Here is a 26,710-nt window from a genome sequence, read left to right on the forward strand (position 1 = left end):
CCCAAGCCACTGCCGGAGATAGGAGAAGCGTGCGCACGTTCACGTTTCTGGAGAAGTAACACTCTCTTTTAAAGAAAGCATCCCCTCTCTGTGAGACCTCCGCAAGCCGCAGCCCCGAAGCGGAGCTGTGTGTCCGTGGAGCGGACTCCACTCTGTGCCGGCAGCGCTGGCAGGGTGGCCGGGCGCCGCGGCCCCTCCTCGCCAGGGTCACGGGCAATGTGCCCTCGCTCGCCTTCCTCGGGTGTGTCAGCCCAGTGTCCCGAGAGCCTCCAGTTACTTTTGTGCCTGTGTTTTCCCCCTCCTTGCGAAGCATTTTTTCCTGCAGCTGGGAAGTATCGAGCTCTTCGCTCAGCTCGAGGTTAATCATCTGCTTGCAATTACTCTGTGACCTCCCACGCCCGCGGCGCGGGGCAGCGCTGTAGCTTTAACACGGGCGCTGGAAGCGGGACAGGGACAGCAGTGCCAGGTCCGGCCCCGGAGCTGCCGCAGATCCCTCTCCGCTGCCTGCCATGGGGAGCCACAGCCTCCTCGCCGCCCTCCTGGCCGCTGCCCTCGCCGCCCTCCTGCCGCTTCCCGCCGCCCCCTCGGCCCACCGCAAGCTCCTGGTATTCTTGCTCGACGGCTTTCGCTTCGACTACATCGATGACAGCGAGCTGGAGGGTCTGCCGGGCTTTCGGGACATTGTGAACATGGGGGTGAAGGTGGATTACATGACCCCAGACTTCCCCAGCCTCTCCTACCCAAATTACTACACGCTGATGACGGGTGAGTGCTTGGATTTCTGTGCTGTGATGCTCCTCGGAGCTGCCAGCTCCCTGTGCCGAAGTGGAGGGCAACTCCCTGTGACTTTTTCCTCCAAAGATGTAAAAACGCCACAAGTCGTGCTTTTAGCTGGGAGATTAAAAGCACTGTGGCATTACAGCCCAGTATTGCTTTTCTGAAACCTGCCCCAAACTTGGAAATGCCGCTTGGAGCTGATTTTTGAAGTTCCTCTCTGCTAATCCACGGTGTTGCTGGGTCCCTATCTGCTGCCACTGCAGCAGCACGGCCAGCTGGAGTTTCCTGGTGGGAGCACTGGTGGGGGCTACTGCATATATATAGAACATAAAAATAAGTGGGAAATGCATGGAAAATGAATACAGAGCCTGCTCAGGGACTTTTCAGTTGATAAAAATGTGTGTAAACTCAGTGTGCCTACAAGAAGAACTGAGTCCCAGTCAGTAGGTCTGTTTTGGGAAGTTCAGCATTACATTTCTGTTTAAACTTAGTAGACTTTCTTTTCACAGGTCCCTGTCTTAACTTTGTGCTAAGTCATCATATCTGTAATAATCTGAAATACCCAAATAGAAAAACATTAAGGATTTTTGCTTTTGCTCCCCTGCAGTTTTTCTGAATGCCCAGGAGGGGCTTTCAGAAAATTGAGAGCACAGTTATAGTTTTCATGATGCTGATTTGCTTTTAAGTGGAGAACACATGATTACATGATTACAGTGACACAAGGAAGCTGCACAGAGTACAGCTGGGCTAATTTCATCAGAGACAGACACGCAGGAAACAACAGTTAAATGAAAAAAATTAAAAACAATTTTTTTCTGGAGTTTCTGATTGGATTCTACTCTGGAGTTATTTAACAAACAAGAACTTCTACCTAATAAGGAGGAGTGAGAAAATCTATCCTCTCCTAAGATATGTGGCATCTTCCACTATCCTTGGAACAATGCAGTGCCCAGTGATCCATATACTGCTTGCTGGGAAAGCAAATAGATGCCATTGTAAAACAGATATCTGACATCAGTTGTGCCCAGCTAGTTTTAGAGATGCTTAACCCCTTCCTGCCTTTCTCTCAAGAGAAACACCTTTCTCTTGCTCATCTCTGAACAGAAAAGAGTGCAAAACCACCACAAGTTTTTGGCTTTTTTTTTTTTTCTTTCATGACTTGGTGCAAATATATGTATGCAGAATAAATGTTGTGACTGAAAATAGAGGTGTTGTTCCACTCCAGACCATGTTCTTTAGGTGTACATAGGCAAACCAGCCTAACACTTCATGGGTGCAAAAAAGTCTTTGGATGGAGCTGTTAAAGAGAAGAGGGAAAGTGAGTGACACATTTCACTCCTTACCACATTTAGTCATCTCTCCTTTTAAGTGTGTATGAATAGAGTGCAGTCTCTAATCAGTCTTTTGAGGAGCTTTGAAAACATCCTACTTTGTGCTCAAAAAGGGGTTTTGTTTTAGGTAATGAAATACCACTAGTAGACTTCACATTTTTAAGGTGCTAGAGTTCTACACCTCAGCCTGAAGCAATGAGATAATCTGTGCGATCAGCTTTAAGTCTTCTTGCAAGTCTTCCAGACTTTATGATGAGGATATCAATGCAAATATAACTTCATTGCACATAGCAATTCACCTTCCTATCATGTGAGCCACAGTAGCGTTAAATAGGCCAGGAACCAACAGAGGACAAAGTTTAGGTAATAAACATGCCCAAGGGAAGGCCCAAGAGTGCCCTTGAGCCCTCAGGGTGTTAGTGGACCCCACGGTTCTGTCCGGGCATGACAGCAGGGTAAGTCCCATGGTTGCACTGTTCTTACCCTTTGGGGCCATGGTGCTGTCTCCACAGAAAGGAGAGGTTGGGCTGGGATTTTGGGGCACACAGCAGATGTAGTGTTAAGCAGTGTCCAGTCTGTGCCTGTTCTGTTTACAAAGTTGGGACAGCTTTTGGAGAAAATGCAGCATGACAGGGTGACATGAGCATCATGCTGTAGTGACCTGCTTAGGGCCTGGCAAACTGCCATCTCCCTGTTGCTGCTGTATGAGTATGGGAAAGCTTGCACTGCGTTACACCAGCTATGCATCTCCTCTGCTGGGGAGAGACACAACTGTAACTGGTTTTGTTTGCATTTGTGACTGGGATGTCTAGAAGTTGAATGCTGCCATAATTTCATCTGGGAAATTAGGGACAAACTATTCTTCATATCTTGTCCTACATTGCTGCTTCATGAGCTGTTAAGAAATTCACATTACAACCTCCAAAATGTTGCACTTAACATTTGTGAATGTGGCTTCAAAGTGTATTGGCTTCTTGCAGCTAAGTCTGCTTAAGATATTTCTGGCCCCACTAGCACATTTCTACCCCTAGCTTGTTCATTATATCCCACCTTTTTTTTTTTGTTTTGTTTTTGTAAATACTCCTGTCCCTTTTTTCTCTGCTCATTTGCAAGGCCTTTAAATTAAGGAGCGTGCATGGCTGCCAGGTCTAGGACAGTGTGTGCATGAAAATGCTGCAGATGGCATGTCTGTCTTGCCTTTATTCATTCTTGTGAACGAGGCCTCTCCTTTCTGCCTACTGCCCTTACCCCACATCTGTGACTCTGGAAAAGTTTAGTTGATACTGAGTGAAGCTCTTCCTCATTTTGGTGGCTTTGGAGGAGGACAGTGGACTCTGCTCCTCAAATATCATCACTCTTGGGACAGGTCAGTCTCCTCAAACATGAACTCACCTCTTGCTCCTGCCAGACCTGCAGGCAGAGGTTATGGATGTCAGCAGCCTCGGTAGCATCCGTCCCTCTGCCTCTGAGTGCAGATGCCAAACTGCACACTTCAGCCCTGCCAGAGCACAGCTTTCCTCTGGAATGGGCAACTAGCAAGCAATGGCACGCAGCACAGCTGCCCAATTATCTGCAGGATCTTCAAGTCATTATATTTTACTTTACCAGTGATTTCAAGAGGGCAGCCTTACTGAATTTAACATTCGTGGGAAATGGCAAGCGTACTCAGATTTTCAAAGCTATAACCAAATAGATGCAACTGTAACTGTTGACCAAAAGCCCTGTATCTATCTAAAAGCAAATACTTAGTGTATGCTAATGAGAAGCACACCCTGTTTTGCTGAGGCAAGGTGCTTGGTGAAGCGTCGATGCAGCGGGATGAATAGGGCCCAACCTGGGTAAACAATTAGGATAAATATTGGAAGGGAAGCAAGGGAGGGAGGTGACTTGCCCGTGGTCATGCAATGCTGCAGGACGATGGCAGAGCTCTTCATGGGTCCCCCTCCTACTTATGTCTGCTGTTAACCTATGAGAAGATACTTGCTGGAGCTTCATGAAGTGACACAGAAGGCCTCAGAGCAAAGCTGAGAGCCTGTGTAGAGATCTTTTCCCTTTCTCCACACCTACAACAATTATGAGAAAGAAAACCAGAGCATAGAATTAAGAAAAATGCTAATGGTTTACTTTCTTTATGTAAAGTCACTCAATGATTCAGAGCTTGAGATGAAGCTCCAGCCTTCCTGCAAGTCAGGTAAATGGCATCATAACCTGCTATCTGCTTGAAGAAACACCAAACAAAAGCTAAGTCACTGCTGGTCCAAAGGGATCTCACTGACATTCAAGCAGAGAAGTTGTTTTGTTACAAAAATCTAGTGCTGTGCGAGGTAGCCCAAGGATGTGCTGGCTCAAAATCTGAATCTTTGAAAAGCAATCTTCTCTAATGACTTCATTCATTCTCAGCTTTGGCTTCCACAATGGCATAAAGGCTTGTTCTTGGGTGGTTGAGTTGCTTTCTGAGCTGCTAGACTGAACCCTACCTGGTGTCCTAGCTCTACGCGGTGCGGTTATGACATTGCAGTTGTTGGCCTGCAAGACATGAAATGGAGAATTAGGTAAAAGATGTTGCTGATGACATATGAGAGAGCTTTTGCAGGGCTTTTCATGGTCTTGGCAAGGGAGGGAAGAAAGAATCCAAATATGTGTATCCCAGAAAGCTCCCTTAATCACACCATGTGCTGTTTGTTTTGCAAAGGAAGGAATTAAGACCACAAGCCACTAGAGTTGTTATCCTGTGGAGAGCTTTTAATTTTTCTCTTTCCCTGCTGTGGCCTGGTGCTGCAGGGAGCTCTCACACCAAGCTCAGTGGAAAGTCTGAGGTCTCCCCTGCAGCAGCTGCAAGCATGAGTTATTGCTTCAGAGCCTTTCATGCCATATGTGTCAAGCAAAACTGAGCACAGTGAGGGTTTGGGTCTCCCTCACCTGCCAGCCCACAGGTGTTGGAGGGGTGCTGGAGGACTGCCTGTACCCCAGCTCTCCTGAAGTCCCACCCAGCTCAGGTCACACAGGGCCCCCTCCCATTTCCAGCCAGCATAAACATGGGCAGACAGTATCATATCTGAGATGGAAACCCAGAGGGGATTTGTTTTCCAAGATCCTAACAAGAAATGAAGTCTTTCTGGCAGGTCCTCCATGAGGATGTGCCAGCTGCCTGGTCAGTTGTGCGGCCCCACATCCAAGAGCTGTATTTCACTTGGCCTCCACGAAAAGCAGAGGGAGTCCCTGATTGCAGAGGTGGGGGGGGGGGAACTGCTTGGAAGAAGAGCAAGGAAGGGGCCTCTATATCCCTCTTTGGACAGAACCTGATCTTAAATAAGTGGCAGAGGGGCTGCGAGGTCACATGAAGTTTGTGGGGTGGAGGAGGAGGTTGAACAGAGGACATTTCAGTCTCCTGCACACAAAGTGAGGGCTGTGGCCTTTGCAGGGCTGATCCAGACTCGCTGTAACACAGTGATGGCATGTTTGGGGCTTCTTTAAAATACAGGGGTGGTGGGTGGTGCTTTCTGAGTCACTGCTGCTCATTCCTGCATCTGCCATCACCTCCTCCTCTGGGTGGCAGGAGGGAAAGGGGCAACATGGGAGAGGATACAGGAATGTGTGACATCGAGATCTACTCTGCCAGATTGAAGGTTTCACCCATCTTCTATGTTTCATGTGTCCTCCCTCCACTCCTCACTTTTGATGTTGGCATACTTGACTGCTGAGGAGCTTTGGTGGATGATGCTGAAGGCTAATAAATAGCCAGTCTACTTCTGTTTTCCCCTGAGCACAGCAAATCAACACACACCGCCCTTCCTTTATTCCATGTTTTCTGGCAGCAAATATCCTTTGGGCTCCCACCCCTTGAATCCTCTGGAGTCTGGCTGGTTTTAGTGGATGCCCCTTTTCTGCTGCCCACTTAATGGTATCCAGATTCCAACCTGGTCCAGAGAAGGATGCTTACAGTTTCTGTTTAGCAGTTAAGGAAGTTCTTAACTACATAAGCAATACCTGTATGTTGTTTGAGGCATAAAAAAATGAAAGGATAGGAGTACAACAGGGAAGTTTATTATTGGTACACATGAACTGGAACTACCTCTACTTCACTGTCCAAGCTTAGAAAAAAGCCAGAAGGACATAAAGTGCATAATGAGTGACAAGGGAATAGGATTTTTTTCCTTTTGTTCCTCTTTAAACATTTACAGATGCCAGCAGCAGCGAGGATTTAGAAGGTTCTGTTCATGACATACAGTTTTGAAATCAAGTCTCTTCTTTTTCTTGGATTCACTAGCTTTTCGTTTCAAAAACTGTGTGTTGGGAAGCAAAAGAGCATGAAGAAGTCTGTGGTAATACTATTAACTGGCATGGAAGGGGTAGGGCAAGGCAGGCAAGGGCAGGCTGGAGAAGATAGTAGGAACCATGAGGATTTTAATTTTCACATTCTTCCTCTCACTTTGTTTACTCAACACCTGCAGAAAGGCTGTAATGCCAAGCACCAAGATTTTTCTCTTTCACCTATAGAAAAAATATTGTAGAAATCTGTTTGCTTTCTACCAGTTAGAAAAATGGAAACACTTCCAAAGTGGAGAACAGAACAGTTTTCTCTAACACAAGTTCACATGCTAGGAATTGAAATATGGAGTTTTTTCCTTCTTACTAGCTACAGCCTCACAGCTCACAACTAGTGTGCCTACTACCAGCTATTAGTGGCAGTGAGTGGATATTCACGTATCAAGGTATTTCTTTGCCCAGAGCGAAGCCACAACTGACTGACTGAAAACTGCCATAGGCTCATACTCTCTCTAATGGTGCAGGCAGCAGCTTTGCCCACTGTTTTGTTCTGGCCTTCTGTAGGCTTGGAGCTGTGATGCCCTCGAGTCGTACCCAGCTGTGGGTGGTCAGAGGTCCCAGAGTGATCCCTCAGCCCACCACTGTCAGTGGAGGGTTCAGGAGAGGAACTGACAGCTTGAAGCCCCTGCTCCTGAGGTACAAAAGACCTGACTTCTCGTACAAGAGGGCATCTGCAAAACCTCAGCTGGATGTTTTATAAGCAATTTTTCCGCACCCCAGCCCTGGCCCCATGATGAAAGCACTGAATTAAGAGTTTCATACTCTTAATAAATTAATCCCCTTCAGGGAAAAAAATTAATGCTGTGTATAGCAGAGATTTTTCTGTGCCTTTTGATGTGATCCTACTTGGATTGCAAAGTCTTGCCTGATGCAGGCTAAGGTGTTTATGCTTTGGCTCTGTCTGGTATTGGAGGTCATAAAATATTGGAAAGTCTTTGCCAGCAAGCTCTTTTGTGAACTTGAATTGCCTGTGTGCATCTTGCAAGTACTGTTTTCACTTGGGGATCTGCAGATGGCAGGGCCACTTTGCCCAGGCCAGTCCTCCCCTTGAACTTCTCATGAGCCCTGGTCTTCTCCAGGCCACGTAAGATTTCGCATGTGGTTTTTCTTTTCAAAGCAGAGCAGATGAGACCCATCAGGGGAACAGCAGAGTAGGGCATATATCAAAGCTCAGCCCTTAGGGGCAGCAACACCATGGTATCTGCTCCAGAACAGAAATATGGTGCTGGTGACTTTATAGTCTTGCTCTCTTCCTCTTTATGGCAGGCAGCCATATAAGCAGAGCAATTCCCAGGGCAAGTCATCCACCGTTTGCATGGAGGAACTTAATTCTTACCCAGCCTGTATAGCCTCATGCTATACATGCCTATGCTTGCATCTGCCCTCCTGGCTTTTGTCACTGACTGCAAAGTGAGGACATCATGATGGGACATGAGAGAAAAGGTCTCACCATAGTGGCAAGGTATGTATATAATATCAGAGAATACATTTAGCTACATTCAGCTACATTTAGTACTGATGTCATCATCAGATTGCAGTACCTTTGCTGTGTTGGCTAATACACACACCATGAGTTCTCTGATAAATCTCATTTTTTCAGTGCAGAGATAATTTACCTCTATTTTGTTGCTTGATGCACCTAGGTATAGCACTGCACATCTATCACACACTGCCTCTCTTGTAAAGAAAAGATTGAGTGTCTCAGAAGTGCATTTTCTCTTGTAATTTACACACAGGTGGTCACTTTATGATGTTTCGTGCCTACTTGTAATCTTGACATGCAGTCAGTGAAAGACCACCAAAGAAAGCAAATGCTGCAGGAGCACATGCTCTGGTTTCCAGATGTCACATACAGCCAATGTAGGGTGCACAGCACTCAGAGTTACTGTGCTGCTGTTTTGGGTGGCCCAATGGCTGTGTGTTTTGTTGGTTTTTTTAATTTCATCTTTGTTTTGCAGAGATTCATTTGAATGCTGACAAAAGTGCCTGGAGACATGGGAATGTGCTTTAGACAAATGCTGTAAGAAGTGTAGTGTTCAAGTAAGATGTAGCACACAGACTTGCAAATGCTTTTGCTGGCTCTCTTCCAGAAGGATACAGCAGTTATCATATTCCTGGGAACTATACCCTCTTTGTTTTCCTATGTTGCTTGTGGAAGGGGTAATTTTTACTACAATTGCAGTGTGTTTTAATAATGACATCTGTATGTTGAAACTGCTTTTTGCCCTGCTTCTGTTTGAAACTCTTAAGGTTTGATTACAGAAGAAAGCTGCTGTAATGGAAGAAATAAAAAATTCAGCATTTTATGGTGACTCTCAAACACCATGATGCTATTTTGATAATAATCCAAAAGAAGCTCACCAAAGGTAATTTTCTTAGGCTGGAGAAAACAAGTTAAAACAGGGGATGTAAAGAACTGGGATTGTACAGATGACCCAAAAGAAACTTGAGAATGATCTTAATTCTTCTTAATTAAGAAGAATTAATCAATTATTAATTAATTAATTAATTGGGGGGGCAGAAATTCTTGTTATTGGAGGGCTTTTTAATCTAGTGAACAAGGCTCAGAATAGCCATGGTTGAAGATTAACAAAGGTCAAAAATAAAATTGGAGACCAGGCATACTTTTTGAACAGCGTTTGCTGATGATACATATCAGGATGTGCAACTCAAGGAAGAGATTGATTAGTTGATTACTGATGATTATTGACCAAAGAGTTCTGGGGTCTTTCTGGGACACAGGCCTCAGGTAAGCAGATGTGAATGGCATTAAATGGTCACCTCCTTTGATCTGTCTGCTCATCTGATTTTCTTTTCTGGCCCTGTGAACCAGGGATATCTGCAATGAAAATTGATGCCTTATAGTCTTCTATACCTCTTTTTCAATATTAAAAAGAAAGACTTGTAGTCCATAGGAAGTTGAAGTCATCTAATGTGGAGATCAGAACACTGTCCTCTGTATTACTGCAAACCGTTAATTAAACTTCCCAACAATACTACAAAAAAAAATCTCCAATTTCTTCCTTAAAGACAGGGGACAAAGAGATAGGAGACCTTAAGTCCTACAGGATCACTAGCAGCTAGAGCTCGTTGATTCTATATGAAGACTACACTGTAATCATATAGATACCTATCTGTAGGTCTCATACAGATACAGCTTCAGTACTGAAATACAAGTTTCCCAGGCTGGCACAAGTTGCCTGCCTGCAATTTATTAGGTTGATAGATGCTTAGGAATACATCAACTTTAAGAAGCTGAGGTTGCCCTCTAAGTTTAAGGCTGCTTTTTTGATGCACTATAGAGACTTCCCTCCATCTCTTTTGAGACAGCAAGGAGAGCACTTGGCAGCCTGAAGAGGACAGATTACTGCCCATCCAATCCACCAGTTCTCCTGTATTAAACCTGTTTGGTTTAATATCATAAATAGTGACTGCCACAAATTGGGACTGCTTTTCTCCTCTGGGAACGAGGAAATGTTTTGCATAATTGAAATACTTTGTAGTAGAGAAGGAGAGTTCAAAATTCATTTCAAGGTCACATGTACCCAAAGTATACAGAGTCCTCTGCTTGAAATGACGCCTTTTCAAAACAAGCATACCAAGGTTATTTCAGTTCTGATCACCAAGCTCAGGCTCACAATAATCAAAGCCTGTTATCTGGATCCCTGCAATAACATGATTCACCACCTAATGATGACAGTGTCTAACACATGCTTCAGTTGTTGCTTTTTAAGATATGGAAATCAGGAACTTCCAGTACAACTTAGTCTTCAACGTTTCTTTTCCCATTTCTGTTAATTCATCTGCAGAATAATTCTTAAAATATAGTCTCTTCTGACAATGACAGGAAGTAGGAGGCATCTCTCAGTTATTATATACTAGTTTCTTGTAATCCAAAGTTGCCCAAGGGCCCCTAAGATACAGTAAGAGGGCTGAACATGCCTGATGAAATGATTGCTGTGCCCACAACCAAGAACAAAGCATGATCATTAAAAAAAAAAAATATATAACGATAATGGAAAAATAAATGTAACGTAAAAAAGTTTTTACCTAGTTTTTGCTTGTTTGCAGAAAAACAATGTGCCCTATGGAAAAAGGAAGGAGAAATGGAGTTTCCCGGACTTCATTCAATGTTTTTAGATTCTTATCCTGTCCAGGTCATAGCCTGCTTCCCACAGCCCTCTGATTCTGAGTGTTGGTGGGTACCTTAAAATGGCCTCAGACTTGGTAGGTGCTGCATGTATCAGAGGAGCCAGGTGGCCCCCGTGTGTTTTGCTGCTGACATGGTTTGTGTGTTTGGGCTGGGTGCAGGATGGTGAGCAGGCCATGGGTGCGGGGTTTGTTTCTTCTGGCCTCAGCTGTCTAAAATTTGGCTGCCTGAAACTAAGAAAATGCTGTGATCTTTCACTACCGTTAACAGAGAGCAATATGCACCTCCAGGTATCTGAGATGCCTGTCTTGGGGTGGCATGATTTGCTTTCTATACATGCCTCTTCTTATCCACTGACAGGCAACACAGGGGGCTGACAAGTTTCAGCAACTAATTTTTAGGTGGCTGAACTGTGAGATATAGCAAGCTAACTAGAGCACCTCAATAAAAGGTAGCAGTCAAGGAGATTGTATGAGCAGTTGCAAGGTAAGAGATCCCTGAATTCAAGTCAGATCTTTTCAGCTGATTTGCTGGATGATCCAGTAGTAGCAGCAGTGGTGCTGGTGGCATCCTTCTGCTGGAGAACACCAATCTGATTGTGCTGTTTTTTTTGTCCACCCCAAAAGGTCGCCACTGTGAGGTCCATCAGATGACTGGAAACTACATGTGGGACCAGAAGGCAAATGTATCTTTTGATATTGGTGTGAATAAAGAAAGCCTGATGCCTCTCTGGTGGAATGGATCTGAGCCTTTGTGGGTCACAATGACGAAAGCTAAAAAGAACGTTTCCATGTACTATTGGCCAGGTAAGTATATGAAAAATTGCTGCCATCTTAACAGTGCATCTTTACATCTGAGCACTCCATATTCTGTAGGAATGGCTCTCTAACACAGTCCTGGAATACAGACAAGAATGTTGAGTGCTCTGCTAACCACTCACATAAATGAATTATCTTTTCTTGGGTCATGATAATTTGTATATGCTTACAAAGGAAAAGACTGAAGTGTCACTGGAGGCAGCTTTCCACCAAATGTTACCTTCAGGAGGGCACTGGCTTGCAGAGCATCCCCTCCTCCACCGACTGCTCATTCTTCTTGCTGAGGAATGTAGCTTCTGCTGTGCTGAATGGTTGCTCCATGAATGGTTCATGGTCCAATTAAAGTTAAACGGTAACCAGTCTCCCACAATGCTTGTTTGGTTTTAATCTGGAAATTAGTATCTGAGATCTGAAGATGATCTGCTCTGTGGGGACAACAAAATCCAGCTGAAAGCAAAGCATCCTTGTCCTCTTGTCCTCCTTCATTGTTGATTGAGTTGAGATCTGAAGATGATCTGCTCTGTGGGGACAACAAAATCCAGCTGAAAGCAAAGCATCCTTGTCCTCTTGTCCTCCTTCATTGTTGATTGAGTTGAGGTCTCAGTTGCTCTGAGTCTGAGCTATTCTTTTGGAGGGACTTGGCCTTCCTGTTCCTCATTTGTTAGATATTGGGCAATTGAAATGACTAGAGATGTATAAAAATTAGTCCTTTTTAACAAAAAGAGATATCTCCTTAGACTATCCATTTAGGGACTCACATGGAAATAAATGTTCCAGCTCTGCAACCGGACCAAATGCCTTGCAAAGTACTGAGATTCTCAACTTTTTTACCTTTTAACTCTGCTACTTATACTAATCAGTATGCAGATATCCTCATATGTGCAAGTGCAGGCTAGAGGACCACGGAGCTGTTAGAAGAGCTGTCCTGGATACAGCCAGTGCCATTAGGGCAGCGGCAGCTGACCCACACTGCGGGCTCCTGGACTGCTCGTCTCTGCATCCCGGTGCACGTGTGCCTGGCCACAGTCTGTCCATGCAATGTGGCTAATGGTGTCCCAGATAAAAAAAGTCCACAGTTCTAAGGAATGGGAAGAAAGATCAAACCAAAATGGAAAACACTGAAAAGCCATCTAGAGCGTTTCTATAGTAGTGAAGAGCAAAAAGACCTGAGGGTGACAATATTGCCTTATGGACTTGGAGGCAGTCAGGGTGACTGACATGTAATGGTTTGGATCAGCCCTGAAAAAAATGCTGCTTCTTACTGAAGATCACCCAAGTGACCTAACAGCAATGCAAATAGTAGTTATACAAGAATGCAGGAATTCTTCTAAAAATTTACAAAAGACCTCTTTCTATAGACTGTTCATTTTTACCCACTAATATAATTGCTCTCAATAGGTATAATTATGTAATGAATAGATGTAACAGCCTACAGAGAGATGCTGAAATAAAAAACCCAACAGTATCACTTTCCATTAAATGCCTTTGGACTTTACCTAGCTCCTACATGTTACCCTTTGAGCAGTGTTTCCCAGGGAGAAGACATATGAGGTGTATATGTATGTATCCTTGCATACATATGTATACCCTTCACTCTTCTCTGCCTGTTATTTCCAGTTGAAAATTGCAACAATAGAGCCTCCCTTTTCCCAGTGCTTATGCTGCCAAATGTATGCATTGACTCTTATGACACTGAGGGGGAATTTTTTGTGGATCTAGTATTTTAGCTGTGGACTGTGACATGTACATCTGTCTCTCCTTAATTATTTATCTGTGATGAGTGACCTTTGGCAAAGCCATCAGTGCCTCAGTTCAGCAAACGCTTAAGCACATGCTTATTTTAAGGATATTCATGGTCTTAAAGGACACATATGCCAGACAAGATCAGGCACAGGGCAGGAAGTGGGGTGAAATGTAGAACTATTGAACTAAAACACAGGGTTGTTGGGCTGCAGTAGGACTCCAGGTGTATCTGGGGTAAACAGAAGTCACTCCAAATGCAGTAGTATTTATTGCATTTTCCCTATACAACTTCTTAAACTGTTTTCTAGTTCCATAGTAAGGACGAAATCCTTTATAAAAATTCTACATCTGTCATTTTAAAACTTTAATTCTTAACAAGACATTTGACTTGGAAGCAATACTAAACAAAATGAAAATAATAAAAAAAAAAGATTTAATAACCAAGGCGAGTAGAGGTCCCACAGACATTTGCACTACATATAATCTGCTGTTAGTGATTAGCTTTCCAGCCTGAGGATACACTTCTGCTTAGTAATGAATCTTACAAATATGATAAAGAACCAAACAGGAAAAGTTTCAGAAACTCTTCATAAGAACAGCAGTATAGAGCCAAATTCAACACACTTTGTTCTGGAAGATGCTATTTTCTCTTTAGCCAGCATTGAAGACAAATGAAATCAATCAACCATAGCAGAAATGCCAGAGAGCTGATTCCCAGGATTAACTTACGCCACTGCCATTTCCTCCTCAGGGCCAGTTCCAAGCTTTGCAAAGTCTGAATGCAAAATCTGCTGCTTCATATTCTTCCCTACATTCCTCTCTCATGTGTAGTCAGTGCTTAAAGAAGTAAAATCCAGACCCCAGCAAACAGGAACACAGAGCAGGAGGGCTGTCGGATGCAAATGACCATCCATGACAACTTTATCTGTGAGCCCAATGTAAACCCAGCAAAGACAACTCATGGGCAGAACTCATCTGGGATCTCCTGATGCTGGAAGCAGAGGAGCCAAAATATCACCATGCCAGGGGTCCCAACCACCAATTCGGACAAAATGTAAGACCTGGGCTTGTAAGGACATTTTTCTCCTCTCTTCACAGTCTACATGAGGTGAAATTCTCAGGCTCATGCCCAGGTTGCCTGTCTGAAGCACTGCTGCTTTAGTGGATGGAGAATGCCCAGAGGAGTGCAAGAGCATCCCAGCAGTCTTGGCAAAATCAAAGTTTTGGAGTGATCCTCAGCCCACTGGATTGTGTCACCATAGGTGCTCAAACTCCTTTATTTTCCAGCAGCCTGTGCTAACTGCGTACGCAGCTGCTTCAGCTGAAGTGCAGTGACATCTTCTCTAAACACTGAAATGAAAGAGGGAAAAAAAGGCTCTGAACTCAACTTTTGCCATTTAAACACAACATTTACCAGATCATACAGCTCATCTGGAAAGTTTTCAAAACTTGTTATGACACGAAGTGTCCAACTCTTAAATAAATGTTTAGAAATGCAATTTAAAGCTGGCGGAGGTTCAGGTCTCCATGTCAGATAGATAAAGAGGAGCCTATATATCACTCTGAAAGAAGTCCTTATTCCTGCTCCAGTAGTTCAGGTTTTTAAATAAAGGTTTAGTGTCACACAAAACTGTGAAAAAAGGTATCTAACATCTTCATAAATATAGCTTAACTATTTGTAGTTTAAACAAGAAAAAACATTCCCTTTGTCTGTCTCCAAATCTGTTTAAATTTCCTTTCCCATAATATTTAAATGAGAAAATTTACCATCTGTCCTGGCCTCTACCAAAATGAAATCTAAATATTAAAAGGTCTTCGTGACCAGTATTTTGGAATTGTAACAAGCCTTAACATCAAAAATCCAAATTTAAGTTCTGTTTATCATAGAGGCTAAAAAGAAAAAGAAAGCTCTTGATATCTAAGCAGCCTGAATTTTCAGTGGTACTGCCAACGAACTGCATACTTGAAGACCAATATTTAGTGGCCAAAATGATTTCTAATTGTTGCTACGTCTATAGTCTTTTATGTCATGCTCATCACCTGACAATCTAGAAATAGCAAAGATATCTCAACAGCTAAAATATCCCAGATCCCCAAGAGGTTAATGCTTCCAGTTATCCTGTGAGTAGTTCTGAGGGATGTTATGTGAGAAAATTACAATCTGATGTCAGTATCTGAAGAAGAAAAAAGAGGCAAAGTGGTGGTATTAGTCACTGGCTATGAGCCGTCCTACACCTGAACAAAAATACTAGGTGTTCCCAACATCTTTCCAAGTGCATCCTTAATTTCTTGCCTGGCTTTAGAGCCAATCTTTTCCCAGACTCAAGTGTCAGACAAGAAATTGGCTCCAAAGTTCTAGTTCAGTCCTGAAATACTAGTTAAGCCCACAGAGGACTACTGCATCACTTTTAGCATCTGAGTTAGCTGTAAGCCCATCTTTTGCTGCTGGTAGCACCCAAGACATCCTGCAAAAGACTGAAGCTGCATGCCCTCAGGGCAGGGGGCTCCCTGGATATGACTTCAGGAAATTTATGGAATACATTTTTTTATGATTTGGTTAGGTAGCAGCTGGGACCTGTCTCTGTTGCACAGCATAATTTCTTGAGGGTGCTGTGTGCAGATGTATAGAAGTTTTACTGCGGGATGGTCTAGAGAGTCAGTTCTTGTCAAGTAATCTGCAGGCTCTTCAACCAGGTTGCAGATTACTTTCATGGTGGATTGTGGTAGAGAGATAAACAGTAAAGTATCTTCATGCAGAAAGGGGAGGATTAAATCACATATGTTTGGGGCAACAGGGGAAGAATTAAAAGAGAGCATCATCACACAGACCCACAATTTTAATAGAAATAAAATTTAGATAGAGGTTTAAGATTATGCAGATGTGTTTTAACAGGAAAATAAATTATTCTACTACATTTTATGTTTATTATTGCAAATAATTAATCATAATAGATGGAGTCCCTTAAAACACGCAAACTATGTGGAGACATAGGAGTTGTTGCCACAGGTGAAGAGACTAAATCTCCCATGTGTGCTAGGGCTCTAACTTTTGGAAAGGGTAATTTCCATCTAATTTGTCTGGCTTTCTGTAAATCAGTAAGATTTTTAAAAAAACTTCCTAAGCTTAAATATTTAAGTTTTTCTAACCTTTCATGGTACTCCTAAATAGTCACAATCAGAAGTCTCTTAGCCAGCTTAGCCTGCAAGTGGTGTGCCTTTTCCCTGTGTCCCAGCACTGGACCTCAGCAATGTAAACTCACGTGGGCTGAGATGCAAGACACTGAAAAATTCTTTTTATTGAGTATCCCAGTAAGCAAACCACTGTAAATCATCTCTTATAGTAGTTCTGCTTAGTCTAGTGCCCTTTCTGTACTTAAACCTCCTGTGCAACCTTCTCCCACCCCAAGCAATGAGTCAACTTATGACAGTCCTTAATGCCTATTCCTTTCATCCCAAAGAGAAGCAGAGGAACCCAGATGTAGACAGATTCAGGCTTTGGCTTAGAGTTGCCTTTTTGACCTGACTGTGTTGCTGTATACAGAGGCAATATTGCAAAAGATCTCTTTTTTATTTTCTTCCTTGTGCCCAAGGAATACACCAGAAAATGCCTAACAGTGATGGGAGGACTCGGGGGCTCTGGAATAATAATTTACCTGAATCCAGTGTTTCTGAAAGCACACTTCTTTTAAATATTAATGTTATTCTGCAGCATAGTAACTGGAGAGCAAAAGGGCAAAGAAACCTCACAAAAAACATGTTTTTCTATGTTCAGGGCCATGTTCTCCTGTAGGATTTGTTGCTGTAAATTTTTAGGCCACGAAACAGACTGTATTTTGCAAGGAAGGCTGCAAGTTACCAAGAGAGTTAATTGGTTTATGCTGTTTTAATAAGACCTCCTGGGAAACAGATTTAATAGTGGAGTGCCAGTATCACATAATAAAATATGGTTTATAAAGGATATTACAACATAAGATACAGTGTGTCTAACTGGAAAGCATTTGCTGAATTTTCAGGGAACAATATCTAAATCTATTATGTTGGAAGCCTGGAAATGAGGCTATGTGGCCACAGTAGTTAAAATGAAAACAAGCTAGCAATTTAAATGGAAACAGTCTGCCACAAGGGAATCAAGAGTTTTATTGTGGGAAGGTCACACAGAGACCTTCCTTTTACAGAGGGAAATTAAAGGATCCAATGTACAGTTTGCTACGAGCACTCATCAAACCAGCCTCTCTCTCCTTTTCCCTTCCCAACCACACGGTTTCCTGCAGGGAAGGTGTAAGGTAAGTAATCTCGGAGGGAATTTACAAACCTGAACTCGGACCGAATGGTGTGGTGATCAAGGTGAAACAGCAGAGCTTACCACATGTTTTGCTCATAGGTTGTGAGGTTGAAATCCTTGGAGTCAGACCAAGTTACTGCCGCGAATACTTCAGTGTCCCAACAGACAAAAACTTTGCGGATGCCATCAGTGATGCCCTCGAGACCTTGTGGTATGTCACTAGGTTTTTGCAGTGTGGGGTTTCCTCTCTCAAGGACAAGTATTTGGGCTTACTATCAGAGATATTTTCAGGACTGGCTCCCAGGTAGGAAGATGTTGCTGAGGCTGCTTTACAGTACTGTCACAGAAATACCACCCTCACCACAGAAATAGGCCCTTACATTAAGATTGGAGGGAAAGATGTGCTCTTTTCCTGTGTGGGTTAAAACAAAGAGGAGACATCCTGACTTACTACTTTTAGTTTATTGTTTCAAGCGGCTTCAGGATGAGTCTCTTCGCTGCAAGAGCAGACTGCAGTGCTTGGATTTAGAGAGGGAATTTGGAAATTCTGAAATTTGGCTTCGGTCACTTGTTTACAAGACTGATGCTTTGGCTTCTTCTGCATTTTAGAACATTGCAGGCACAATATTTTTGGAGTGGGCATTCATTTTGTGCAATATGAGGATATAACAGAGTAAAATAGAATAGTTCAGTTGGACAGGGCCTACAACAACCATCTAGCCCAGCTGATGGGCATATATATCTCAGATAACTCCTAGGAAAAATGTATGCTCCACACACAGCTTTCAAGTTTCACTATCTCTCATTCAAACATTAACAAGGGACAATTCCACATAGGCTGTAAAATCAGGGAAGATTGCATCACCACATGCAGAGCCAATGCCTTACCTTAGCTATAACTAGGCTTCCTCTTTGAAAACCTTGGTTACATAATTTATCAAATCCTAGGAAACATTTCTATTTTACTACTTGTAAACTGCCATAGCGATTTGAATCTGAAAAGTTTTGTATTCACATGCTGAGTGTTGATTGTTTTTGAAATAAAGTCTCCAAAATTATGACAGTGCTGCTGGAGATGTTGCTCCCAGTTGCACACTGAATCCTGCTGCTCAGAAATCACGGTGTTGTTTGCATCATGGGGCTTAGACAGAAACTGCCTGAGACCACATGAGATGTTTTATCATGAAATTATTTGGCTTAGATTTACAGAAAGTTATCTGCATGTGATATGAGGAGGTCATATATGATATAGGAGGCTTTCTGGAGCTTCTGCAATGCTTTTAATTTAGTGAATAAAAAAAGAATGGAAAATTGAATACAGACATCCACTCTGACTTACCCAGAATTACTGTAGAAAGCTTTTTGGTCTGGTATCATTTGGGGATGGGTCAAGTTACACTTGACTCCCCGCCTGGTTTCTGTGCAGCACAGTGCATAAGGCTGCTCAGGGTGGTTTGCAGCTTTGTAATTGTGAACATGGTTACAACAAGGCACAAACTGTTAAAAGGTCCAGCGCTTTAAGGTGTTTTTTTGGGTAGCTGGATCCCATTGAAAACGTCTCAATAGCTAATTCACCCTAAGCTACAAGGCTGCCCACTGCTATCTTCGGTGGAAAAGAAGAAAAGGGCAGGAACACAGCAGTGTCGGTGGAACAACTCGCAAGAGATGAAAACTCTTCAAGAAAAGAGCAAATCCCTGCCATGATGCCTGCCAGAAATACCAGCTAAAGCCTGCTGAAGTGCCCAAAACCTACAGATCATCCCAGAGCTGCATGAGGTCCTGTCTCTGGTATCCCTTTACACACCCCCTCTTGAATTTCTGCCCAAGTTCCTTTTCTTTAAACTATGTACCTTGTCTCCAGCAAGGCAGGAAAGAGCAAAAAAGGATGATTATAGATAAAACTGATAATCAGCTCTGGGTTTAAATACTGCAGGGACTTAAAATAAGAAAGGAGAGTAGAGAACAAACAGGTCAAAAATGAGGTAGGTTTCCTTATTCTTTCTCTCATTCATCCTCTTTGTTTATTCCTTTAAGATTTAGGAAAAAAAATTCTGTGCTGTTGGGCCAGCCCATAAGAAGTAAAGCCTCTGAAATGCCTTTACTGTAGGTATATCAGTTAGCAGATATTAGCATGTCTGGTAGTAGAGTCTTGAGCTTGTCATTTACATCTTTTGCAAGTGCTTTTTACCCTTGAAGCTGTTCAAAGGCTGGCAAATCCAGTGTTTCCTTTCCACACACCAACTAATTGGAAAAGCCCATTAGGCTGAGACTGGCATTAGCTATATGTGGGAAAACAGCCTGTGGCAAGGGCAGTCTGTTGCCTGTAGCAGTGCCTTGCTCAGTTGCCCCAATGGCAGGTATTAGTAGTTAATGAACTGTACTTTGGCTCCCACCATTAGCAAACCTTACAGAGACTCCAGGGTAGAGAGCGTAAGCCCTTTAATATGGCATAGCGAACTAGGGGTTATCTTGGGTTTGAGCACAGGAATTCTGACCCATCTTAACTTTGCTGAAGTTGAAAGTTTTAGCAATCCCCTCTGCAGGGACAGAAATACCTAACTCATCAGGGAGCCACTGAGCTCTTCTTGCAACCAAAGCAAACTATCCTTCAGGAATATTCTCCAGTCTCTTCAAACAGGTGCTTTAAGACCACTATTTAGACAAAAAATATTCAAAACTAAGTCAAGCATCTGTTTTTGGTAAGTGAAACTAAAACCTTCCTTGTGTCTTTTCCACAGTTATAACTTAAGGACTGCTGTGATCTACCTACCTTCCTGGACAGGTGTCATGAAGTTTGCACAATACTTGCAAAATGTGCTGGTAAAATACAAACCTCTTTTTGGTATTGCCATCGGTGCCATCCAACTTTCTTCAGCAAGCTTTCCTTAGTCATTTACTTGGAAACTTACTGGTGATGGAAGAAGACAGGATGAGCACGTAGTTAGACAGATTATTTCTCCCATGCAAGCCATGATCAGAGATACCTAGTTTTCTTAGACGAACAGGCAAAAATGGAAACAAAGTAAAATTAGATCTTAGAAGCTCTGGATGTGCTGTACCAAGTCCTGCAAACTCCTAAGCATGCTGCTTTATTTGAGCTTGTCCCATTGAAGTATTTGAGTATTCTTCCTTACTTCCTTCCTTCCTGAGCCCTCACTGAGAAATCTCGCCATAGCCTAAATGAGAGCACTTGTTTTATGCAATAAGTCTCCTTATTGGCTTCTATCTTGATCAAAATGATCACTACAGATGAGAAGACATAAAGTAGTCTAAGTAGCTCATTAATATAGGCACTGCAGCAGAAGAAAACTATTTCAGTAGGTTCAATGTATGTGTATGCAAACGAGAAATTAGAGGGTTAATTTTAGAAATGATTTATACCCAATACAGAAGGAATCAAACTGGGGAGAGGGCTGCTTCATTTGAATTATTTTAAAATCTTTAAGAATGAGAAACAATACTATTCTGCAGGGCCAGCAGTGCACAGTAGAGACCTTCAGCTTCTTACGAGACTGCTCCTCTGAGGCCTTCCTCAAACTGAAAAATGCAAATTACAGACCCTAATTCAGTCAGTCAGTCAGTTAGTTCCTCACCTCCTCTTCTCTCTCGCTCATTACACCAGACTACCCAAGTGTCTTTAATCAGAGAAGCTGGACCTGTCAGGACATGACACAAAGTCTTTTTGCAGGGATCTTGGTCTCGATGAGAGCACATAATATGGATGGCACACTCTGTCATATATTAAGTACAGCAGAAAAAGACTGGGTTTGAATTTTGTGAGCATAAGTTTGTGATTTTATCCACACAACTGTTCTCGGGGAGGTTTACAGTGAACTGTAAAGTGGTCATGAAAATGTAATTAAGCACTGATATATGTGTCATCCCCACTAATTAGGCTGAGGGCATTCAGTGCAGAAATCTGTGATCAGCTAAACTTGTGCAATGCTGAGATGACCTTAGAGATTACCTTTGTTTCCCTTTGGTCATATTCCTGAATAAAACTCCCTTCCAAAATTTAATCTCAATTCCTACTGCTGAGTATTTTGCAAGAAAGAGCACATCCTGAGTTGACCTCGGTGGTTTGGAAGACCTCACGCAGGAGAGAGCCAGAAGTGCCAAACTTTAATTAAAGTATGTTTGTCTGGTAATTCCCACAGTCCTTTTAATAAGGGCACTGAGCACAGAAATCAGTGTTTCTTTGTCATTAAAGGGAAGGCTGCCTTCTTAATTCAAAGAGGTTAGTAGAGGGCTGCCAGGCCAGCCTGTGCTTGCACATGGCAGTCTCTACTGCCACCTCTGAGAGGAGTCTAAGGCAAGCTCAGGAGACTCTGGGTGTGAATAATGAGCCCAGCTGTGCGACAGTAGGTGGGACAGCACAGGCTGGAAGCAGAAAACGGGATTCTGTGGTTCTGTGTGCTGGTGAAGACAATAACGCCGGCAGCCAGGAGGTCTCCATGTGTGCCAGCCTCTCACTCCTTCCCCTCCCTCCCACCTCCAGCAACGGCAGCGCTGAGATGGCCGCGGTGTACTACGAGCGCATTGATGTGGAAGGCCACCACTACGGCCCTTTGTCCCAGCAGCGGAAGAACGCTTTGAAGGAGGTGGACAAAGCCTTGAGCAACATGATCTCACTCATCAAGGTGAGTGCCATCCAAGACCCCAGCTCCTGGGTGCCTTTGGAAAGGTTTTTAAAACTGCTATTTGTGGCATTGCCAAGAGCCTATTTAATACCTGTCACTGAATGCATTGGCTGTAAACTTTTATTTCCTGAGAAACAGGTTACTGAGATCATGTGGAAGTCAAGGCACCATTCCCTGGATTATTATTTTCATTGATGGCATTATAACCTGCTTGGCGGATTTACACCAATAGCCCCAGGAAGCCACAAACCAATATACAGTTTATGACTGGTGTTGCCGGCTAAACTTTATTGTAGGCAAACAAATCAAAACCGTGTGCTTCCTAAGGTTTGTGGAATCAGATAATTAACTTATATAGCAGTTTTTATGGCACTATTCAGAACTCCTTACTTTAAACTCGACTTAAAAAAAACATCATCTAAATGAATGTTCAGCAAGAAAAGGAGGATGCCAAGCTTTGGGGTAAATGGCAATTCTGTGAATCTTTGACAATGATAAATCCATGTTGGAGTTTTTTATGTGTTTCAGTGAGGAAAGGAATATGGATCTCCAATTTCACTAAATTATAGAAGTTCTAAGTGCTTATGTTTCCAAGGGGAAGAGAGAAACACCCCTGCCACAGGTAGTATCATGGCAAAGTTACTCTTCCCCATCTGTTTTGGCCAATAGATTAAGAATAGCTCAGTAAAATCCTGTCTGCGACCGAGACAACTGCTTTGTTGGTCTGGGATGTAGCATGTGGTTATTTAGCAGTGGGGTGGATTTATTTTGGAAAAACTCTCTTTGACACTAACCTCTCAGACTCGAGCAGCGAGAGTGGGTGTCCATCATTACAGGTGGTGACAAAGCACATTGCAGGGCATTTGCAGATGTGCTCCTTCTGGTGAACTTCCACTAAATCGGTGGAGGCCAGATGGGGATTTAAATTTCCCAGTGGGCACAGACAGTGCAAAGCTCTTACCAGCCATAACTGCTGTCATGCACTTGCTTTACAGAGCAAAGGCCTTCAGAATGAAGTCAATGTCCTCCTCTTCTCCGACCATGGGATGACAGACATCTCCTGGGCAGACAAAGTGATTGAGCTGAACAAATATATCAACATGAGCGATACTATACAAATGAAGGACCGAGGTCCTGTTGTGAGCCTCTGGCCAGCTCCAGAGAAGCATGCAGAGGTAAGTACAGCTTGGTCATACTAGTCTTTGTGTTTCCTCAGTTTTTTTGCCAATTGTGACTTCTGTCGTCTTATAACATCCAAATCTGGCTCTCAGGGATGTGTGTAAAAATCAGCCTGAGGCTCTTATCAGGAGTCAGACTTGGAGCCTGTGACACTCTTGTGCCACTGGTTTCTGAAGGAAAGTCACACCAGGCAAATTAGAAAGCATGAACTTTCATCATTGTATGGCAAGGACATGTGCTTTCAAACCCCACCCCTATGTGCTTTTGATAAACAGCTAAAAGATTTTAGCTCAAAATCCATTTTTAGGATTTTATATATATGTCAGTCAATTTATTGACACCCTAGCTGTGACTTGCAAATGATCTGGCATTCATACTCCAGTAAACTCCCATAGAGTTTGAGGAATTAACTCCATTAGACCAGAATTGCAAAAAATAAATTTTTTACAATATTTTCCTTTGAAGAATTTTTGGTGAAGCATGTTGGATTGAATTAACCATAAAAGTCCAAGGTTAGAACTGCATGATTTTGAGGGATAAATTAAAACAATAGTGAAAAAAATTGGAAATTATTTGAAAAGAATGAAAATGTAGTATCTGTAACTAACAGACTAGTACATTGTAGTCTAACCAGAAACCAATGCATGAGAAGTCATCACTGCTGTCCTCAGAATATATATATGTATGAATGTACAAAATGGGCAGGCCGTGCCCATTTGAATAATCTTGTTTTCTATATTATATTTCTATATTATATTTTAGCCAGTTCCAGTATATCGTAGCTTGCAAAATTTTTAAAAAGAGAATATTTGCACCCAGTCTCTCCAGGAACTGTGTAGCTGTGGTATTGTGGACACTGGTTCACAAATTGGTGCCAGGACTGAAAGTTGTCTTAGAGGCATGCATAAGCAATTCACTCAAAGTGAATCTCAGGGGTTCACAGCATTGATGTGTGCTCTCCTTGGTCTTAACCCAGAGCTCCTGATTTTTGTAGGCCAGACCTTCAAACAAGGGCAAGTTGCAACTTCACACAGACATGGGGTTTTATCTGACAAAGCTTTTAAGCACATGCTTCTCTCTTATTAAACAGCCAAATACCTTTAAGGAGAATAAAGTGCAATGCCTCTACACTATGGTTTTGTTTTCTTCCTTCCTTCCTTCCTTTCTTTCTAGCACTTCTTACTGGACTACTGCTTTTTAAGTGAAATCAAGTTGGTTTTCAGTTTCCCAATAGAGCTTCAAAGAGCTATGTTTAGGAATTAAAAGTGTATCATAACATGGTGACTATCACCTTTAAGAATTATCCCATTTAGAAGAAGTACTGGTGAAACACCAGGACCACCCTAGTCCTGCTCATGGGAGGGTCTGGCTGGATTTCACCATCACACCCTGGTGCTGTCCTTATGGTCACTGCATATCGATGCACATCTCTGGCACACATAGGCACACAAGGGTGACTTAGCTAAAAGGCTAGTGAAGAGCCTTTCATTCTTTGCAGAATCGAGCTAATTATTCCTGAAAATTATTTATATTTAAGCAAAAGAACAATATAGAGTCTGAGGACTCCAATAATGGCCTTTTTTATGGAATATGAACATCTCCTTCAGGCATTTAAAATACTTTTTCTGAACAATTTGGGGTTTAACCACACTTGTGTGATTATATTCAAGACAGTATGATTAATATTAATAAACCACTTGTATGTCATTGTGCAGATTCAAGTTGCAGGCATTGGCTAATTAATCTCATGGCATCCTTATGAAGCAGATAACTAAACACTATCAATCCCTTTGTTAGGAATTGACTGGTTAAGTGCAAGAAGCACAGATGAGGTGATATTAATTCTTCACTCAAGCGCACAAAGAGAGAATGAATGGCAGAGGATAAAGAAAATATTCCTTTTCCACATCTGTACACAATCCACATGGTGCCTTTGAGCATCTTTAACCACTTTACTTTCACCACTGTCTCTTGTGATGTTGTGGTTCCTCCTGGTCTATTTCTGTAGGCTGGTGGACTTACATGCATACATTTGTGTGTGTATCATAAATATATATCATACATGAATTCATGCATTCCTATGTGTTTCTGATCCAAGTTTTCAGAATCTCCTAAACCACATAAGTAGGTTTTGTCCAGCCATCATTTTTGGACGGGCAGAGTCCTGGTTTGAATGTGCTAATGGTTAGCCATTAAAGGGGATTAGCCATTTTGCAAATTCAGGTGTTTCAGTGTACCCATTGGTGCATATATGTTCTTTACAGACATATAGTGTCCTAACATTTGTTTTCTTTGCAGATATATCAAAAATTGAAAGCCGTGGAACACATGGATGTTTATAACATACAGGATATTCCAAACAGGTTTTTCTACAAAAAAGGAAAATTTGTGTCTCCACTAACCCTTGTGGCTGAGGAAGGATGGTTCATAGTAGAGGTAAAGTATAGAAGCAAAATACATTGACATGAATGTCAAAAGGTGCAATGTATGAAAACAGTCAGAAAATCGTACAATTCTATGCTGATCATTGAGTTCAATGGGCTGACTGCAGAACTACTGCTTAAAGGGGCTTAAAGGTTCTGCAGCTATCCTATAGGTAGACAGTTAAATAGTCAAGACGGTGTTTTTTCTTCTGTTGTCATGACACAGGACTAGTCCTTGTATTTCACATTCCGGTTCTGTTGCTTTACTCTTCTTCCCCCTGCCATCTACCTTAATTTCAGACACAAAAAGAGTGTTTCCGTTTCAAGTCCTTACTGTCCCTCCATTCAGCAGTACCTGTAGCAACCTTTCATTCTGCCTGGCTTCCTACCCACCAGACTAAAAAAGCGCCATTTCCCCCAAGCCCTCCAGTCTCAAAAGGGTCAGACTGAGGGTTTCCTCCTCAGAGAAGCCCTGTCCACACTCTGAAAATCTGAGAACTTCTTAAGCAAAGAATCCACATGTGAAGAGATTTTTCATAGTAACTTATTTTCTTACTATAATTTGCTGTTGTTGTTATTTTGTATTTGTAACACTACTGGGCATCTCCACATTACAAATACTAACAGTAAACTGGCAGAACCAAGATGTCCTGTTTTTTTTTAATGTCCCAGCATAGTCATTGCACATTGTTGCCTTGCAGATTACTGTAACTCAGCTGAGCATCTTCTTTCATGACTTTCAGAGCTACTGCTCACCAAGCTTTGCTCAGGACATTTCACACCACCACATTTCTCACTAGCCAAATTGAATTTAGGATAATAATTTCTACAGCTGAATAAAAATGCACCTCTAAAAAAACCCAGTGGCATTTGAGTATGGATTGATGAGCACATTTCTGGTTAAAAAAAAAATAAAAAGCCAGAGTTAAGATTTAGACATGTAAAGTAGGAATCTGAAACAATTTTGCCAAAATGATTTTAAAAAATTACAACTAAACTCTTTTGTACAAAAGTTCAAAACAGAACATTTTTACATATTCT

General features: G+C 42.4%; 1 protein-coding gene across 1 annotated transcript in view; it reads left to right on the top strand.

Annotated features, from left to right (window-relative positions):
* Nucleotides 1-394: 394 nt before the first annotated feature.
* Nucleotides 395-26,710, top strand: part of ENPP6 (ectonucleotide pyrophosphatase/phosphodiesterase 6) — a 33,399-nt gene continuing 7,083 nt past the window's right edge. Inside the window, exons 1-6 of the mRNA XM_051790451.1 lie at nucleotides 395-765; nucleotides 11,211-11,390; nucleotides 17,527-17,638; nucleotides 21,926-22,067; nucleotides 23,063-23,242; nucleotides 25,545-25,682. Coding sequence (XP_051646411.1) covers nucleotides 510-765; nucleotides 11,211-11,390; nucleotides 17,527-17,638; nucleotides 21,926-22,067; nucleotides 23,063-23,242; nucleotides 25,545-25,682 — 1,008 coding nt within the window. The 5' untranslated portion in view covers nucleotides 395-509. The remainder of the gene's footprint in view (nucleotides 766-11,210; nucleotides 11,391-17,526; nucleotides 17,639-21,925; nucleotides 22,068-23,062; nucleotides 23,243-25,544; nucleotides 25,683-26,710) is intronic.

Source organism: Manacus candei, unplaced genomic scaffold (assembly GCF_025592945.1).
Source record: "Manacus candei isolate 608988 ecotype Guabito, Panama unplaced genomic scaffold, ASM2559294v1 h1tg000028l, whole genome shotgun sequence".
NCBI classification, from domain to species: domain Eukaryota; kingdom Metazoa; phylum Chordata; class Aves; order Passeriformes; family Pipridae; genus Manacus; species Manacus candei.